This window comes from Mytilus californianus, unplaced genomic scaffold (assembly GCF_021869535.1).
Source record: "Mytilus californianus isolate M0D057914Y unplaced genomic scaffold, xbMytCali1.0.p SCAF_10, whole genome shotgun sequence".
In the NCBI taxonomy this organism is placed as follows: domain Eukaryota; kingdom Metazoa; phylum Mollusca; class Bivalvia; order Mytilida; family Mytilidae; genus Mytilus; species Mytilus californianus.
Window position 1 is genome coordinate 45,732,771 of NW_026262582.1, and position 20,267 is coordinate 45,753,037.

Sequence of the window (20,267 nt, forward strand, 5' to 3'; positions counted from 1 at the left end):
TAACAAAGGGAAGGCTGTGATTGAGTTTGGGGTCAATTGCCCCAAACATGTAGGAATTAGGGGCCAAAAACAAGCATTTTTCTAGTTTCCAGACAATAACTTGTGTTTAAGTGTATGGATCTCTCTGAAATTGTACTACAATGTTCCATACTACAAAGGAAAGGCTGGGATTGAGTTTTGGGGTTATTGCTCCAAGAGGGTTTCAAAAAGTTGGGGGGGGGGGGGGATTTTTTTTCCAATATTTTTAAGGGAATCATATTTTTTTTCTCAAAATTTTTCAAATTTCTAATTTTTGAAAAGTTTCAAGAAGAAATCTTCAATTGCACAGTATTGCGCAATAGATTTGTAAGATCTTTGACCATATTTATTTTGTGTCAGAAACCTATATTATGTCAAAAATTTGATCACAATCCAAAAATAAGCATTTTTCTAGTTTCCAGACATTAACTTGTGTTCAAGTGTATGGATCTCTCTGAAATTGTACTGCAAGGTACCATACCACTAAGGGAAGGCTGGGATGGATTTTGGGCGTAATTGCCTTAAAATTTTAGTAATTAGGGGCAAAAAACAAGCATTTTTCTAGTTTCAGGACAATAACTTGTGTGTTAGTGTATGGATCTTTATGAAATTGTACTACAAGGTTCAATATCACAAAGTGAAAGCTGGGTTTGAGTTTGGGGGTAATTGCCCTAAACATTTAGGAATTTGGGGCCAAAAAGGGGCCAAAAAAAAAGCATTTTTACAGTTTCCAGACAGTAACTTGTGTTCAAGTGTATGGATCTCTCTGAAATTGTACTGCAAGGTACCATACCACAAAAGGAAGGCTGGGATTGAGTTTGGGGGTGATGAATCATAAGGGGGGTCAAAAAATTGGGGGGGGGATTTTTTTTTTCCTTTTTTTATTTATTTTCCTTTTTTTCCTTTTTTTTTTCTTTAAAATTTTCCATTTTAAGTTGGTTATTTTTTATTTATATATAAAAGCAAATAATAATGATATGGTTTGATTTCATCAAAAATTGAAATATTGGGGTTCTTTGATATGCTGAATCTAACCGTGTATTTAGATTCTTAATTTTTGGTCCATTTTCAAATTGGTCTACATTAAGGTCCAAAGGGTCCAAAATTAAACTTAGTTTGATTTTAACAAAAATTGAATTCTTGTGGTTCTTTGATATGCTGAATCTAACCGTGTATGTATTTAGATTTTGGATATTGGACCATAATAGGTAAATTAAAAAATTTTAAGTTCTTAGACCACATTCATTCTGTGTCAGAAACCTATGCTGTGTCAAATATTTAATCACAATCCAAATTCAGAGTTGTATCAAGCTTGAATGTTGTGTCCATACTTGGCCCAACTGTTCAGGGTTCGACCTCTGCGGTCGAATCAAGCTGCGCCATTTTTAAATGGTGGGAAAAAGCTGACTCAGACTTTACCTTATATTTAGCATTGGCATTATTTGGGTCTCAAATTGTAAGAAAAAAAATCTAGAATCTGCTTAAATTTTGCCAATGACTTTTTTATGAGCTACTGAAGTCTTCTATGAAAAGAAAAGTGGGCGATATGGGGCAAAATATTTTACCCTGTATCGTAGGGAAAAACCCCAAAAGTCCGAACATCTGACAAAAATTCATAAACCTGACATAAGTACATCCTTAAGCAAAAGATCCTTATTGAATTGTAGCTAAGAACAAATTACAATTGTTTCTTAATAAAATTTTTATAAATATCAACTGTGGATTCATGAATATTTGGTGGATACCAATCTTGTAGATTTCGACGGTAAAGGTAAACTCTGAATTTCAATGTTCAATGAAGTACAAAGGAGTAGGGGCACTAAGGCCCTTATTTGGCCCAAATATAACTGCAAATTTAAAAGTTATCATACATACACTTTAATTTGTCATAACTAGACTTAAAGGTACCAGGTATTTAGAAAATAAAAACAAATTTCATGTTTAACGAGTTACCATGTTAACAAACCATGACAAAATTTGTATATGTTGTAAAATTTCTTGATTTTCCTTGTTTTTCATCAAATTTTAAGTATATTTTGGATTGGCAAAGTATGTGAGCACACAAGAAACAACTTTATATTTGGTGAGATTATGTCATTAGTTATAATAAAGCTTCTCTTAAATTATTTTGTTGTTTCTTGGCTGCGCACGATGTTTCCACAATACTCCTTTACTGTAGGTTTGAATACAGATTTTGGGCACCTGAAGTATAAATTAAATATTCTTGAAACTACAATTTTGCCTCTATCCACGAAAAATTGGTATCCATAAAAATAAATGAATCCATAGTATATTTGTTGAATTGGACTGATTTATTAAGGAATTTGTGTGTGCTGATCCCCAACATGGTGACAAAGGGGAAACAACTCTTACACAAATTAGGTCCATTGAAAACTATTCCAGTCTAAGAATTCGTTCAGAGCAGTTTTAGTTTCAACACCCAGTAGAAGAATAAGGATAATTATATAGTATGATTGCCACTGAGACAACTATTCATCAAAGTTCAAATGAAGTGGATGTATGCAATTATAGGCAACTGTACGGCCTTTAACACTGAGAAAAACCTATACCAGAAAGTCAAATATTAAAGGCCCTGACATGAAAAATATGAAACAATTCAAATGAGAGGACTAACGGTCTAATTTATGACAAAACAATTTACGAAAAACATAAACCCAGAATGTTTTCAAACAGTTCTTGATTAGATTATTTATAAAAGAATCAAACAATTTAGAAACTAAACTTCTGTTCTTTTCAAGTAAAGTTGGCCATTATAATCATCTATCTTCCATTTATAAAATGATAGTTAGGTATGCATGTCCATAAGACAGGGTTCATTTGACCTTGACCTCATTTTCATGGTTCTATGGTCAGTGTTAATTTATCATGAGTAGCTCTGTTTCTAAGATATTATAAGTAATATGTCAGCAATATAATATTTCAAAAATGGTTGTATGTTGTGCATGTCTGTCTGATGGGATAAACTGACCTTGACCTTATTTTCATGGTTCTATGGTCAGTGTTAATTTATCATGAGTAGCTCTTGTTTCTAAGATATTATAAGTAATATGTCAACAATATACCATTGCAAAAATGGTTGTATGTTGTGTATGTCAGTCTGATGGGATAAACTGACCTTGACCTTATTTTCATGGTTCTATAGTCAGTGTTAATTTATCATGAGTAGCTCTTGTTTCTAAGATATTATAAGTAATATGTCAACAATATACCATTGCAAAAATGGTTGTATGTTGTGCATGTCTGTCTGATGGGATAAACTGACCTTGACCTTATTTTCATGGTTCTATCCCATAATGGTCAATGTTAATATATCATGAGTAGCTCTGTTTCTAAGATATTATAAGTAATATGTCAACAATATACAATTTCAAAAATGGTTGTATGTTGTGCATGTCTGTCTAATAGGATAAACTGACCTTGACCTTATTTTCATGGTTCTATGGTCAGTGTTAATTTATCATGAGTAGCTCTTGTTTCTAAGATATTATAAGTAATATGTCAACAATATACCATTGCAAAAATGGTTGTATGTTGTGTATGTCAGTCTGATGGGATAAACTGACCTTGACCTTATTTTCATGGTTCTATGGTCAGTGTTAATTTATCATGAGTAGCTCTTGTTTCTAAGATATTATAAGTAATATGTCAACAATATACCATTGCAAAAATGGTTGTATGTTGTGCATGTCTGTCTGATGGGATAAACTGACCTTGACCTTATTTTCATGGTTCTATGGTCATTGTTAATTTATCATGAGTAGCTCTGTTTCTAAGATATTATAAGTAATATGTCAACAATATACTATTGCAAAAATGGTTGTATGTTGTGCATGTCTGTCTGAAGGGATAAACAGACCTTGACCTTATTTTCATGGTTCTATGGTCAATGTTAATTTATCATGAGTAGCTCTGTTTCTAAGATATTATAAGTAATATGTCAGCAATATAATATTTCAAAAATGGTTGTATGTTGTGCATGTCTGTCTGATGGGATAAACTGACCTTGACCTTATTTTCATGGTTCTATGGTCAGTGTTAATTTATCATGAGTAGCTCTTGTTTCTAAGATATTATAAGTAATATGTCAACAATATACCATTGCAAAAATGGTTGTATGTTGTGTATGTCAGTCTGATGGGATAAACTGACCTTGACCTTATTTTCATGGTTCTATGGTCAGTGTTAATTTATCATGAGTAGCTCTTGTTTCTAAGATATTATAAGTAATATGTCAACAATATACCATTGCAAAAATGGTTGTATGTTGTGCATGTCTGTCTGATGGGATAAACTGACCTTGACCTTATTTTCATGGTTCTATCCCATAATGGTCAATGTTAATATATCATGAGTAGCTCTGTTTCTAAGATATTATAAGTAATATGTCAACAATATACAATTTCAAAAATGGTTGTATGTTGTGCATGTCTTTCTAATAGGATAAACTGACCTTGACCTTATTTTCATGGTTCTATGGTCAGTGTTAATTTATCATGAGTAGCTCTTGTTTCTAAGATATTATAAGTAATATGTCAACAATATACCTTTGCAAAAATGGTTGTATGTTGTGTATGTCAGTCTGATGGGATAAACTGACCTTGACCTTATTTTCATGGTTCTATGGTCAGTGTTAATTTATCATGAGTAGCTCTTGTTTCTAAGATATTATAAGTAATATGTCAACAATATACCATTGCAAAAATGGTTGTATGTTGTGCATGTCTGTCTGATGGGATAAACTGACCTTGACCTTATTTTCATGGTTCTATAGTCAGTGTTAATTTATCATGAGTAGCTCTGTTTCTAAGATATTGTAAGTAATATGTCAACAATATACTATTGCAAAAATGGTTGTATGTTGTGCATGTCTGTCTGAAGGGATAAACGGACCTTGACCTTATTTTCATGGTTCTATGGTCAATGTTAATTTATCATGAGTAGCTCTGTTTCTAAGATATTGTAAGTAATATGTCAACAATATACTATTGCAAAAATGGTTGTATGTTGTGCATGTCTGTCTGAAGGGATAAACGGACCTTGACCTTATTTTCATGGTTCTATGGTCAATGTTAATTTATCATGAGTAGCTCTGTTTCTAAGATATTGTAAGTAATATGTCAACAATATACTATTGCAAAAATGGTTGTATGTTGTGTATGTCAGTCTGATGGGATAAACGGACCTTGACATTATTTTCATGGATCAGGATTGTCTGGTGTTAGATTTAGCTGACACTTAAACTTTTTAAAGGAAGACAGTGATATTAAAGACTTTCATCATAAAACCCAATGGTAATCAGTAATATGGTTGAGACATTTCTGTGTATGCATTCTTTTTTAATATCTTATAAGATTTATAGTGCAAAAAAATTATTTTGATATGTTTTTAGCATACCCATACCAAGAGACCTCAAGAAGAATACTTATTTCAAAATGAACTCACAGGAAATACTTATCTTTTCTTAGAAATAACTTTTATAAAATAAAAAAATAAGTACCCAGCAGGTGTGGTGTGATTGTCAATGAGACAACTATCCACCAGACACGAAAGGACCAGGATGTAACTATCCACCAGACACAAAAGGACCAGGATGTAACTATCCACCAGACACAAAAGGACCAGGATGTAACAATCCACCAGACACAAAAAGACCAGGATGTAACTGTCCACCAGACACAAAAGGACCAGGATGTTACTATCCAACAGACACAAAAAGACCAGGATGTAACTATCCACCAGACACAAAAGGACCAGGATGTAACTATCCACCAGACACAAAAGGACCAGGATGTAGCTATCCACCAGACACAAAAGGACCAGGATGTAAAGAACTAAAGGTCACTGTACGACCTTCAGTTCTGGATTATCCCATTCTTTAGGTTTAAAAAATGGACAGGAAATTATGTTCCTTTTAATTAGGAATACATTGTTTATGTGTAATTAAATACATTCAGTCTGAACTATTTATGTTAACCGAATATCTACTGGTACTCGGAATCAAAGCATTGAACATTTCCCAGTAGTAGATTACTGGTAATGGTCTTTCTCAGCTATGGAGGAAACTTAGAGACATAATCTTAGAAAGTAGCAGACAAATATTTTACGTAATTTATTTCATTATTTATGTGTGTCAGTATTTTGAAATGTTTAAAGATATATTTTGACATTTTTGGTGGAAGAAGACTTCAAGTCTTCTGAAAGCCTTTACTGCTGGCTGTAAAATCATTGAACCATCACCAGGATGTATGCCGTATCCTTGTCTGTGCTTTACAATTTCATAACAACTTCCGTGCCATATCTTGACACCGATGTTTACACATGTGACATGATCTAATCTGCATCATTTAATTTATTAGTTAGGCTTGAAAAACGGTCACTATCGTTAGTGTTATAATTTCTCATGTTTTAATGTATTAATATCAACCCTTTTATTTTTAATTAAAAGGGATAAAAAACTGAACTATATATATTATAAAATATTAAGAAATTAAGGTTTCAACTCCTCAGGCAAAGTTGACTTTAGATGGATTTGGCTATTTTTTTTATCCTTTTCGGTCATACAGCTCTTCACCTGTTTCAGTTCTTATGTATCCTTGGCTTTAAAATATTAATAGTTAAAAAATGAATATAGACTGTTATTTTTATTTTTTAGCAGATCTTGGTAGGTTTTGTCTATGACAGAACTTTTTGTGAGTTCTTTATACAGTAACACGACAAGTACATGTATTATTTGGAACTTGCAGAAATAAAATGATTATTTTAAATTTTCCAAATGTTGAAGAAATGTCTATGAATAGACCACTTTCGAGTTATGTCCTTCACCGGAAAAGTTAGTCAATTATGCGCGCCTTTATGACTTCATTTACCAGATATAGGGGATCTGTATCCCTGCACTATTAAAGTTCATCAAGGGTCTTTGTGATCGTCATTATGCAGGATAAACTAGAAATACTGTTTGTTCTGTATGTACTTACGGTAATCACAATTCCTTAATGACAGCAGTGCTGATTATCAATCATAAGAATTTAATTTGCCGAATAATTCGAGCATTAAAGCATCATATTTTTTCAACCACTCGCTCAACATGGGAAGGAAGTGACAATGCCCCTAAACGCACGAATGATGTTTACTAAAACCATTTTTTTTGACAGAAATGCAACGAACTCGAAAGTGGTCTATTCTTGAGTCTAGACATGTGCCACTAATGAAGCAGGAAGTTGTTACCCTTGCAGAGCCCCTGTGTTTACCCCTGTACACCCCCATGGGGCTTTTGTAATACAACAGATCTGAATAAGGCAATTTTATAGAACTTGCAAATCATTATTTAGAACTCTGAAGACATTATTTATACTGTATTACTAGCCTGTCAACACTGAGGTTGTGAGTTTGAATCCTGTACTGGGCAGGTGCACTGGACTCCAATCTTAATTGACTAGGAAAGTCAGTTTTCATACCGAATGTCGATGGTTCTGTCCAGGCACTCTGACTTCCTCTACCAATAAAAACTGACCCCCACGAAATAGCACAATAGTGTTGAAAGTGGCATTAAACACCAATCAATCAATCAATCAAGTCATTATTTATACATTCTATTTTATTTGTACCTATGAAAAAGAACTAACATAAACTAGGTTCTATTTTATTGAACAATTTAACTAAAGTAATTGAAATGTAATTGGAAAAGTAATAGATGATTACATCCATTTTTTACTGTATTTAATTAAATTACAATTATGTGTAATAGAAAATTTGGTCAGTTACAGATTACTGTCGATTACTTGCAAAAATGTAATCAATTACAGATTACAATTACCCCATTTCTGATTTGTATTGCTAAATTTTTAGCTAGCCAGTGTTTTGTTGTGTGTTGTTAGTCCTTTTTTGATTTTATCATTTTGGCCATGGTGTTGTCTTATTTTATTAGACATGGTTTTGTCTACCCTTAGTGGAGTAGCCAAGGTCAGACTATAAAGCTTGCTGTTTCCAGTGACAGCATCAACATGTACATGTATTACTTTGTGATTAGGTCAGTTTAAAGGGAACCCCTAGTGGTAGGTCAATGATATTTGGTATGAAGTTTTATAAATATTGTCACATCTCATGAAGATAATTCGGCCTCACCCCCTCAGTCATGGTCTATTGACTTTGAAACTTTTGGTTAGTTTACAAGTATTAGTTTGTGATTAGGTCAGTTTATGGGGAACCACTAGTGGTCAATGATATTTGATATGCAGTTGTATAAGCAATGGCACATTTCATGAAGATAATTTGGCCTCACCCCTTCAGTCATGGTCTATTGACTTTGAAACTTTTGGTTAGTTTACAAGTATTAGCTTTTGATAAGGTCAGTTTAATTGAAACCACTAGTGGTAGGTCAATGATATTTGGTATACAGCTTCATTCCCTAACCTAGGAAAGTGGGGCAGCACAACATAAAAACAAACTGTTAAAAAAAGGTTCATATCTATATGATATTCCCATGATGTATGTAATATTTGCCACTGGAGATAATGCATTCATAATCAATTATATCAACTTTCTTTGTAGGAATGTAACATGCCAGAGAAACCGTATGGAGATATATTTACAATTTGGGTCTGTTCAGAAAGCTTAGGTTTGTATTCCTTTCTCTAAATCTTTGTTGATTAAATTTTAACCTGAAACTTTACGTACCTACAGCTTGCTCAAAACTGCAATTTTGGCAGATTTTGTCAATTTTTTAGCATGTTGAGAAGTACTAGCCAAATTAATAAAAAAAAAAATTTTTTTATTTTTTTAACCAAATTCTATGAATTAAAGCTATGTTTTGTCTTTGATATATAAATTAATTATATCAAGGATATACTTTTCTGCAAATTTATTTACAAGACATGTTAAATCTCAAGTGCCTAATAACATTTAAATTTATGAATATATGTAAATTTACTGTGCATTGGTTAGACTTTTTGATATATCAATTCCAGTAGGTTTAATCAACTTTAGTATTTTCACCATGTTGGTGAAATAAAAGCAGGGGAAATTGGCCCTACATTTTATTGTCAATCTTTTATTTTTCTTAAGGTAGATCAGTAGTCTTATTCTGAGCATCCCTTCTGGGCATGTTGCAAAACTCCTTTTTTGTTAGCTTATGCCATCACTTGGCGTCCGTCGTCGTCCGTCTACTGTCGTCGTCTTCTGTCGTCGTAAACTATTTCAAAAATCTTCTCCTCTGAAACTACTGGGCCAAATACCTTCAAACTTTAACTAAATGTTCCTTAGGGTATCTAGTTTATAAATTGTATCCGAAGTTTTGATCCATTGACAAATATGGCCGCCATGGCTAAAAATAGAACATAGGGGTCATATGCAGTTTTTGGCTTATATCTCAAAAACTAAAGCTTTTAGAGCAAATCTGACATGGGGTGAAATTGTTCAATTGGTCAAGATCTATCAGCTCTGAAATTTTCAGACGAATCCAACAACCCATTGTTGGGTTGCTGCCATCGAATTGGTAGTTTTAACAAAATTTTGCAGTTTTTATACGACCGCAAAAATTGAAAATTTTTTGGTCGTATATTGGTATGACGTTGGCGTCGTCGTCGTTGTCGTCGTCGTCGTCGTCGTCGTCGTCCGGCGTCGTCTGGCGTCGTCCGAAGACACATTGGTTTTCGCACTCTAACTTTAGTTTAAGTGAATGGATCTCCATGAAATTTTACCATAAGGTTCAATACAATGAAAGGAAGGTTGGGATTGATTTTGGGGGTTATGGTACCAACAGTTAAGGAATTAGGGGCCAAAAAGGGGCCAACAATAAGCATTTTTGTAACTTCCAGACAATAACTTGTGTGTAAGTGTATGGATCTCTCTGACATTGTACCACAAGGTTCCATATCACAAAGGGAAGGCTGTAATTGATTTTGGGGGTAATTGCCTCAAAATGTTAGGAATTAGGGGCCAAAAAAGGGGCAAAAAACAAGCATTTTTCTAGTTTCATGACAATAACTTGTGTGTAAGTGTTTGGATATTTCTGAAATTGTACTACAAGGTTCCATATCACAAAGGGAAAGCTGGAATTGAGTTTGGGGGTAATTGCCCGAAACGTTTAGGAATTGGGGGCCAAAAAGGGGCCAAAAATAAGCATTTTTCTAGTTTCCAGACAATAACTTGTGTTCAAGTGTATGGATCTCTCTGAAATTGTACTGCAAGGTACCATACCACAAAGGGAAGGCTGAGATTGAGTTTGGGGGTGATGAATCATAAGGGGGTTCAAAAAATTTTGGGGGGGGGGGATTTTTTTTTTTTTCTTTTTTTTTTCTTTTTTTCCTTTTTTTTTTTCTTTTAAAATTTTCCATTTTAAGTTGGTTATTTCTGATTTATATTTAAAAGCAAATAATAATGATATGGTAGGAGATACACACCAAACAGGATGTGTAAATTATTATATAATAAGTATTGTGCAATAGCAAGAAATTTTCAATTGCACAGTATTGCACAATAGCAAGAAATCTTCAATTGCACAGTATTGCGCAATAGCAAGAAATCTTCAATTGCACAGTATTGCGCAATAGCAAGAAATATCCAATAGCACAATATTGCGCAATAGCAAGAAATTGTCAATTGTACAGTATTGCGCAATAGCAAGAAATAATCAATTGCACAGTATTGTGCAAAAGAAGATACTTCGTATAAATTGCTTATTTCTTGATCAATTTCAATGGGGTTTTATTCTTGAATTCTTGGGGTTCTTTAATATGCTGAATCTAACCGTGTATTAAGTTTTTAGATTTTGGGCCCCGTTTTTAAATTGGTCCACATTGAGGTCCAAAGGGTCCAAAATTTTACTTTGTTTGATTTCATCAAAAATTGAATTATTGGGGTTCTTTGATATGCCGAATCTAACCGTGTATTTAGATTCTTAATTTTTGGTTCTGTTTTCAAATTGGTCTACATAAAGGTCCAAAGGGTCCAAAATTAAACTTAGTTTGATTTCAACAAAAATTGAATATATGGGGTTTTTTGATATGCTGAATCTAACCATGTATTTAGATTTTTGATTATGGGCCCAGTTTTCGAGTTGGTCCAAATCGGGGTCCAAAATTAAACTTTGTTTGATTTCAACAAAAATTGAATATATGGGGTTCTTTGATATGCTGAATCTAACCATGTATTTAGATTTTTGATTATGGGCCCAGTTTTCAAGTTGGTCCAAATCGGGGTCCAAAATTAAACTTTGTTTGATTTCAACAAAAATTGAATATATGGGGTTCTTTGATATGCTGAATCTAACCATGTATTTAGATTTTTGATTGTTGGGCCCCGTTATCAACTTTGTCCACATTGAGATCAAAAGGGTCCAAAATTAAACTTTGTTTGATTTCATCAAAAATTGAATATATGGGGTTCTTTGATATGCTGAATCTAACCATGTATTTAGATTTTTGATTATGGGCCCAGTTTTCGAGTTGGTCCAAATCGGGGTCCAAAATTAAACTTTGTTTGATTTCAACAAAAATTGAATATATGGGGTTCTTTGATATGCTGAATCTAACCATGTATTTAGATTTTTGATTATGGGCCCAGTTTTCAAGTTGGTCCAAATCGGGGTCCAAAATTAAACTTTGTTTGATTTCAACAAAAATTGAATATATGGGGTTCTTTGATATGCTGAATCTAACCATGTATTTAGATTTTTGATTGTTGGGCCCCGTTATCAACTTTGTCCATATTGAGATCAAAAGGGTCCAAAATTAAACTTTGTTTGATTTCATCAAAAATTGAATATATGGGGTTCTTTGATATGCTGAATCTAACCATGTATTTAGATTTTTGATTATGGGCCCAGTTTTCAAGTTGGTCCAAATCGGGGTCCAAAATTAAACTTTGTTTGATTTCAACAAAAATTGAATTCTTAGGGTTCTTTGATATGCTGAATCTAACCATGTATTTAGATTTTTGATTATGGGCCCAGTTTTCAAGTTGGTCCAAATCGGGGTCCAAAATTAAACTTTTTTTGATTTCAACAAAAATGGAATATATGGGGTTCTCTAATATGCTGAATCTAACCGTGTATTAAGTTTTTGGATTTTGGGCCCCGTTTTTAAATTGGTCCACATTGAAGTCCAAAGGGTCCAAAATTTAACTTTGTTTGATTTCATCAAAAATTGAATTATTGGGGTTCTTTGATATGCCGAATCTAACTGTGTATTTAGATTCTTAATTTTTGGTTCCGTTTTCAAATTGGTCTACATAAAGGTCCAAAGGGTCCAAAATTAAACTTAGTTTGATTTTAACAAAAATTGAATTTTTAGGGTTCTTTGATATGCTGAATCTAAACATGTATTTAGATTTTTGATTATGGGCCCAGTTTTCAAGTTGGTCCAAATCGGGGTCCAAAATTAAACTTTGTTTGATTTCAACAAAAATTGAATATATGGGGTTCTTTGATATGCTGAATCTAACCATGTATTTAGATTTTTGATTTTTGGGCCCTGTTATCATTTTTGTCCACATTGAGATCAAAAGGGTCCAAAATTAAACTTTGTTTGATTTCAACAAAAATTGAATTCTTAGGGTTCTTTGATATGCTGAATCTAACCATGTATTTAGATTTTTGATTATGGGCCCAGTTTTCAAGTTGGTCCAAATCGGGGTCCAAAATTAAACTTTGTTTGATTTCAACAAAAATGGAATATATGGGGTTCTCTAATATGCTGAATCTAACCGTGTATTAAGTTTTTGGATTTTGGGCCCCGTTTTTAAATTGGTCCACATTGAAGTCCAAAGGGTCCAAAATTTAACTTTGTTTGATTTCATCAAAAATTGAATTATTGGGGTTCTTTGATATGCCGAATCTAACTGTGTATTTAGATTCTTAATTTTTGGTTCCGTTTTCAAATTGGTCTACATAAAGGTCCAAAGGGTCCAAAATTAAACTTAGTTTGATTTTAACAAAAATTGAATTTTTAGGGTTCTTTGATATGCTGAATCTAAACATGTATTTAGATTTTTGATTATGGGCCCAGTTTTCAAGTTGGTCCAAATCGGGGTCCAAAATTAAACTTTGTTTGATTTCAACAAAAATTGAATATATGGGGTTCTTTGATATGCTGAATCTAACCATGTATTTAGATTTTTGATTTTTGGGCCCTGTTATCATTTTTGTCCACATTGAGATCAAAAGGGTCCAAAATTAAACTTTGTTTGATTTCATCAAAAATTGAATTCTTGGGGTTCTTTGATATGCTGAATCTAACCATGTATTTAGATTTTGGATATTGGACCATAATAGGTGAATGTCCAATTTAAAATTTTTAAGTTCTTAGACCACATTCATTCTGTGTCAGAAACCTATGCTGTGTCAAATATTTAATCACAATCCAAATTCAGAGCTGTATCAAGCTTGAATGTTGTGTCCATACTTGCCCCAACTGTTCAGGGTTCGACCTCTGCGGTCGTATCAAGCTGCGCCCTGCGGAGCATTTTATTTGTTATTATTTTGAATATTATTATAGATATATATAAACTGTAAGCAGCAATAATGTTCAGCAAAGTAAGATCTACAAAAAAGATAATATGACCATAATTGTCAATTGACCCCTTAAGGAGTTATTGCCCTTTAAAGACAATTTTACACAATTTGTTCATCAAGTTTGCTAACATTTAAAAATCTTCTCCTCTGAAACTACTGGGCCAATTACCTTCAAACTTTAACTAAATGTTCCTTAGGGTATATTGTTTATAAATTTTATCCGAAGTTTGTATCCATCGACAAACATGGCCGCCATGGCTAAAATTAGAACATAAGGGTCAAATGCAGTTTTTGGCTTATATCTCAAAAACTAAATCTTTTAGAGCAAATATGACAGGGGTAATATTGTTTAATTGGTCAAGATCTATAGGCCCTGAAATTATCAGACGAATCCAACAACCCATTGTTGGGTTGCTGCCACCGAATTGGTAGTTTTAACAAAATTTTGCAGTTTTTTGTTAATATTTTGAATATTATTATAGATATATATAAACTGTAAGCAACAATAATGTTCAGCAAAGTAAGATCTACAAAAAAGTTAATATGACCAAAATTGTCAATTGACCCCTTAAGGAGTTATTGCCCTTTAAAGACAATTTTACACAATTTGTTCATCAAGTTTGCTAACATTGAAAAATCTTCTCCTCTGAAATACAGGTGAGCGATTCAGGCTCTTGAGAGCCTCTTGTTTAAACGTATTTTACTAAGTATCAATCAATATACGACAGAAACATCTTAAACTTGAAATTTAAAGATTAAACAATAAAAAAATAAGTATTGTTAAGTGTATTTAAAAATGTTCATGTAAATCTTTTTAATATCAAGGGCAGATAATTAATGTCACCATTCCAATCATCACATTTCTTCGCTTGCCGTCATCGAGTTCGCATTGTTTGTGCCGATATCAAGCTAATGCAGGAGAAGATTACAGTCTGTTCTTATAGTTTAATTGTTTAGTTAGCACATAAATAATTTTTGTTTCATTTATAATATAATTTTTCTTTCTTTTTAGTAAGGTTATAGTTTTCTGTTAGTTTAATTAAATAGGTGTATATTTTAAGTTAAACAACAATAATAAGTAGCTAAAATAATAAATATGATTATTACCATGAACAAAATGGATAATAACAAAAGGAAAATTGACTCAAGAAGTCCACAACAAGAGGAATCACCTGATTCCAAAGCGTACAAACCAAGTCAAGGTACTTCACCTCCAGAACAACAACAGTACGCAAAAAAGAAATGGCAATGGCTTAGCCAAAATACAACTAAAGTAAAAAGCCGGAATCACTAAATGATAAGGGCAAAAAGATGTTTCCTCCTAATGAAACACTTATTATCACATCAAGGGCAAAACAGTTTCTGTTGCTGACCCTAAATTCGCTACACTATCTGTTAATAACAATGATAGGTAGTGTCAATGACCAAGCCAAAGAGATCAAACCACTTAAGAACAGTGTGCTGGTTTACACTCCATCAGAATCAATTAGACGCAAAATATTAGGCTTGAATAAACTTGGTAAATTCCAAATAAATGTGACTAAATTTGATTAGGAACATAAAAAAAAAATAACTAGTCAAGCAGCAAATAAAAAAGAAAAAACTGAAAATAAGGCCAATAAGGTTAATAAAAGTAGAGTCTACAAAGTTATACCTAAACCTAAACCAATTTCTTTTTATACGACCGCAAAAATAAAAAAATTTTTGGTCGTATAATGGTATAACGTTGTCGTCGTCGTCAGCATCGTCCGAAGACAGATGGTTTCCGGATAATAACTTTAGTATCAGTAAATAGAAATCAATAAAATTTTAACACAAGGTTTATAACCACTTAAGGAAGGTTGGGATTGATTTTGGGGGTTAGGGTCCCAACTGTTTAGGAATAAGGGGCCAAAAAAGGGGCCCAAATAAGCATTTTTGTAGTTTCCAGACAATAACTTGTGTTAAAGTGTATGAATCTCTCTGAAATTTTACCACAAGTTTCCATACTATTAAGGGATGGTTAGGATTGACTTTGGGGGTTATGGCTCAAACCATTTAGGAATTAGGGGCAAAAAAGGGGGAAAAACAAGGGTTTTTCTGGTTAAAGGACAATTGAGACAATTTAAAAGCAGTGTAAGGGAGGTAATCCAAATCAATTTAAATAACAATGTTTGATTACCTCCCTTACACTACTAGTAAATTATGTATTAAGAAATGATAATTGTCTGAGATACTGATCATAACTTGAGGGAATGAATTATTTTTTGGAATAAGGGAAATTAAAGGGGGGAGGTGAAAACAATTGGATGGGGACAATCTTTCTCATTTCAGATTTCAGAAATTAAAAGAAAATTTCTTCAAATATTTTTTTTGGGGGGGGGGTTAATATTCAACAGCATAGTGTATAGCACAAACGCAAAAAAACGGGGTAAAATTTTTTTTTTTGGGGGGGGGGGGGGGGGGAGGGGTCAATTCGCATAGTGTATTGCACAAAAGCAAAAAATTGAATATAAATTCAAATCATATAACCAATTTGAAGTTCTTTGACTACAGTTATTCTGTGTCAGAAACCTATTATGTGTCAAAAATTTAATTACAATCCAAATTCAGACCTGTATCAAGTATGAATATTGTGTCCATTTTGGCCCCAACTTTTCAGGGTTGGACATCTGCGGTCGTATACAGCTGCGCTCAGCGAAGCAATTTTTGTTGTGTAAAGTTGTATTTATGTTTTATTTCTTTGTTTTATGAATATATTAATTATCAGCCTAAACCCTTTCAATTTTAGAACAAATCTCTGAACTGTGTAGCATGTAAAATTATTCTAAAATATTTCTTTGTATTTCTCTTAAACACATCTTTTAATTTAATTTTACTTTATCCTTGATACTTCTAAATTTTTCAATTATGTACTATATGTTCAATTTACAATTTATGTTATAACAGTCTATTTGATCATTTATGAAGTTAAAATATATCTATGTATATTATATAATTGTTCTTTATTTGGACAGTAGTTTAACAAAATATCAGAATACAACATAAAATATGTAAATACTATCGTTACTCCATGTTTATTTCAAATTTTATAAGTTACATTGAAACCAGACCTAAATTAATTAGATCTCAAATTGTATCACCTGGTAAATCATACGCTGACAGTGTTAAATCAAAAGTAATTAATAATGACACCGATATAATTAGCGACAATGAAGCCTATGTGTCACAGGTAGATAATCCAGAAATAAACATAGATGTAATTATTGACAATGGACTGAGAATACACAAATAGAAGATCAAACACCCAGTATTCCTAATAAAGATAGAAAAAATATTTCAGATATACGCAAAGATATAATTAAACCCCCAAGCAAAGACGTAAATGATCTAAAAAACTGGGAAACACTAATTACAAGGATACGGAATATTGCGATCCAACAAGGTGATGCCTCTTTTACCATCATGCAGCTATTTATAAACTTTCTCAAAAATTAATTCAGTATTGACATACTGATCGACGTAAATAATTAAAGAAATGATAAACAATAAGCAATTAAAACAATTAATTAACTGTATTAGGGTTACACATTTTACAGTGGAATGCGTGCTCACTTTATGCGAACGCAATTCCCTTAAACATTATTTAGACACACATAATAACCCAGATATTATTTGTGTACAAGAAACTCGCTATAAAGACAATAGGTACGTAAAACTACAGGGCTACCATCCACCCATCATCCGAAATAGAAAAATACCGATTCAACGTAAAGGTAAAAATAAAAAGAGAACTCATATAGGAGGAGGAGTAGCCATTTATGTTTCGATTCAAGTTAATTTCTCACAACTAAATGATACTGATAACAAAGAGGTAGTAGGCGTATCTGTAAACTGTCAAAATAATAAGATAAATATAGTTAATTTGTATAGACCTCCCAATCAAGATATTAAATTTAATGACTATCAACAAGTACTGCATAATCTAACAGATAATATAGTGCTACTAGGAGATTTTAATAGTAGATCCTCGTTGTGGGGGTCTAACACAACAGACAGCAATGGTAACATTATAGAAAAGGTCATAGACCAAAATAACATGATAGTTTTAAACGACGGTTACCGGTACATTTCAAACCGTCGGAGATGACCGAACACATATAGATCTATCGTTGGTCTCCGCCTCACTAGCCAATGACAGCCAATGGTCAGTTTTAGACGATAAACTAGGTTCAGATCACTTACCAGTACTCACGGTATTAAATGCAAAACCGGTTAAAAATTAAGTTTGCACTCCACGAATATGGATTTATGATAAAGCCGATTGGCACAGGTTCACTTCTCTTTGTAACGAAATTAATATAGATTATATACACCATGACAATATTGAAATTTTCAACCAAAATCTATGCGAAGTTGTAACTAAAATCGCAGACGAAACAATCCCGAAAACTAGTGATACAATTCATGGAAGAAAAAACTGTCCCTGGTGGAACGATGATTGTACAAATGCAAAAAAAAATAAGCGTCATAAACACAGAGTGTATGATAAAACAAAATCAGAACAAAATCATGAATTATATAAAACAGCAGTTAAAGAGTTTAAACGTATCACTGATAAAGCAAAAACCGAGTACTGGCAACATTTCTTTGACAAACTTAATTATAAAACTAATGTAAAAACAGTCTGGAACACGGTTAAAGGTCTCAAGGGAGCAAAAACATCCACCCTACCGACACTTATTTCTGACTCCAAGCAAGCGGTATCTAATGTATATAAGGATAACATGCTAGCTGGAACTTTTGCTGAAGCTTCCAGTGATAACAATTTCGACCCCACGTTCAGAACACATAAATTAAAAACTGAAATAGAAAATCCAATTAATAGGGACGACAACGAACAACACAGCAGGTAAAAGTTTAATATACCATTCAACAAAAAGGAACTATATAAGGTGCTTAAGACCAAAAAGACAACAGCACCCGCTGATGACTGTTTTACATGCGAAATGTTCAAACATATGCCTGATAGTATGATTGATATTGTGTTGCAATTAATCAATAAAATGTGGGTAACTGGTCAACTACCACACAGCTGGAAACATGCAAATGTAATCCCTATACTAAAACCTAATAAAAATAAGTTTGACCCTAAATCATACAGACCTATTTCTCGTACATCAAATTTTTGCAAACTAATGGAAAGCATGGTCAATGTTAGGCTTAAATATCTATTAACGGAAAAAAATATTTTAAAAGAAACACAAAGTGGGTTTCGTGAAGGTTGCTCTACAATTGACCACTTATTGCGTCTTGAAAACGACATTAAAAACATCAAAGTACGTAAACAATTCCTACTAGCCATATTTCTCGATATTGAAAGGGGCCTCGGTGGCCGAGTGGTCTAAGTAGTTACTACTGTAATCACTAGCCAGTCAACACTGAGGTTGTGAGTTCGAACCCTGCTCGTGCAGGTGCACTCGACTCCAATCTTAATTGACTAGGATTGTCAGTTTTCCTATCGAAGGTCGGTGGTTTTCTCCGGGCACTCCGGCTTCCTTCACCAATAAAAACTTGCCGCCACGAAATAGCCCAAAAGCGGTGCTGAAAAGTGGCGTTAAAACACCAAAAATCAAATCAAATCAAATCAAATCAATATTGAAAAAGCATTTGATTTAGTATGGCGTTATGGTTTATTAAAAAAGTGTAAAGATTATGGTATAAATGGTAGGTTATTTAACTTCATAAAAGACTTCTTGCAAGATAGAAAAATACAAGTAAAGGTAAATCAAGATGCCTCAGACGAATATGATCTCATCCATGGTATTCCGCAAGGTATTGTCATCAGCCCCACATTATTTGATATCATGATAATTGATTTAGTAGGTCTGGCTAAAAAACCTGCAGTAATGTCACAATTTGCCGATGACAGTGCCATGTGGTATAGAGGTGGAAATATTAAATATCTTACTAATAAAATGCAAGAAACACTTAATAACATTAGTGCATGGTCTAAAAAGTGGGGTTTTAAAATTTCTAAAACAAAAACAGTAGGAATAATATTTGGGGATCGTAAAATTTATTCAGTTAACCTAATGCTAGATAACCAACCAATCAAATTTCAGAAACATGTCAAATTCCTTGGTCTCATATTTGATAGACAGTTAACTTGGAATAAACACGTAAGATATTTACAAGAAAGATCCAAAGCTATAATAAACTTACTCAGGTATGTTCAAGCAAACAATTTTGGCATGGGTACTGATTCACTACTTATAATAATAATAATAATAATAATAAATTCTTTATTTAAAGAGGGTAAACACAGTTAGTTACAATTACTAATCTTCCCTGAGGCCCTCATATACAATACATGTAAAAAATAATAATAAGAGAAAAAAAGCAAACATACAACATATTAACACAATCGTATAGTCATGATAGTTCAATGTACATGTACCATAATTAGAACATATAAAACAGTTACAGATTGCATGTAGTGAATAGATATTATATACAAATCAAAATCATACATTCTAAAAAAAAAAGTAATAGTTGCAATCATTTCAAGACTGAATATTGGGACTGTCTCAAGTATTGTGTATACTTATGCTATATAAATCACTACTTAGATCGATACTGGACTATGGCTGCCAAGCATTTAATTCTGCTTCATTATCTGTAAAATCTAAACTAGATACAATACAAGCTAAAGGTCTTCGCATTGTACTAGGGGCTCATA

The 20,267-nt window shown here is 32.8% G+C and overlaps 1 protein-coding gene across 1 annotated transcript in view; it reads left to right on the forward strand.

Moving 5' to 3' along the window:
* Positions 1-20,267, forward strand: part of LOC127718228 (krev interaction trapped protein 1-like) — a 68,698-nt gene that overhangs the window by 23,316 nt on the left and 25,115 nt on the right. Inside the window, exon 11 of the mRNA XM_052224210.1 lies at positions 8,587-8,653. Within this exon, the coding sequence (XP_052080170.1) occupies positions 8,587-8,653 (67 nt within the window). The remainder of the gene's footprint in view (positions 1-8,586; positions 8,654-20,267) is intronic.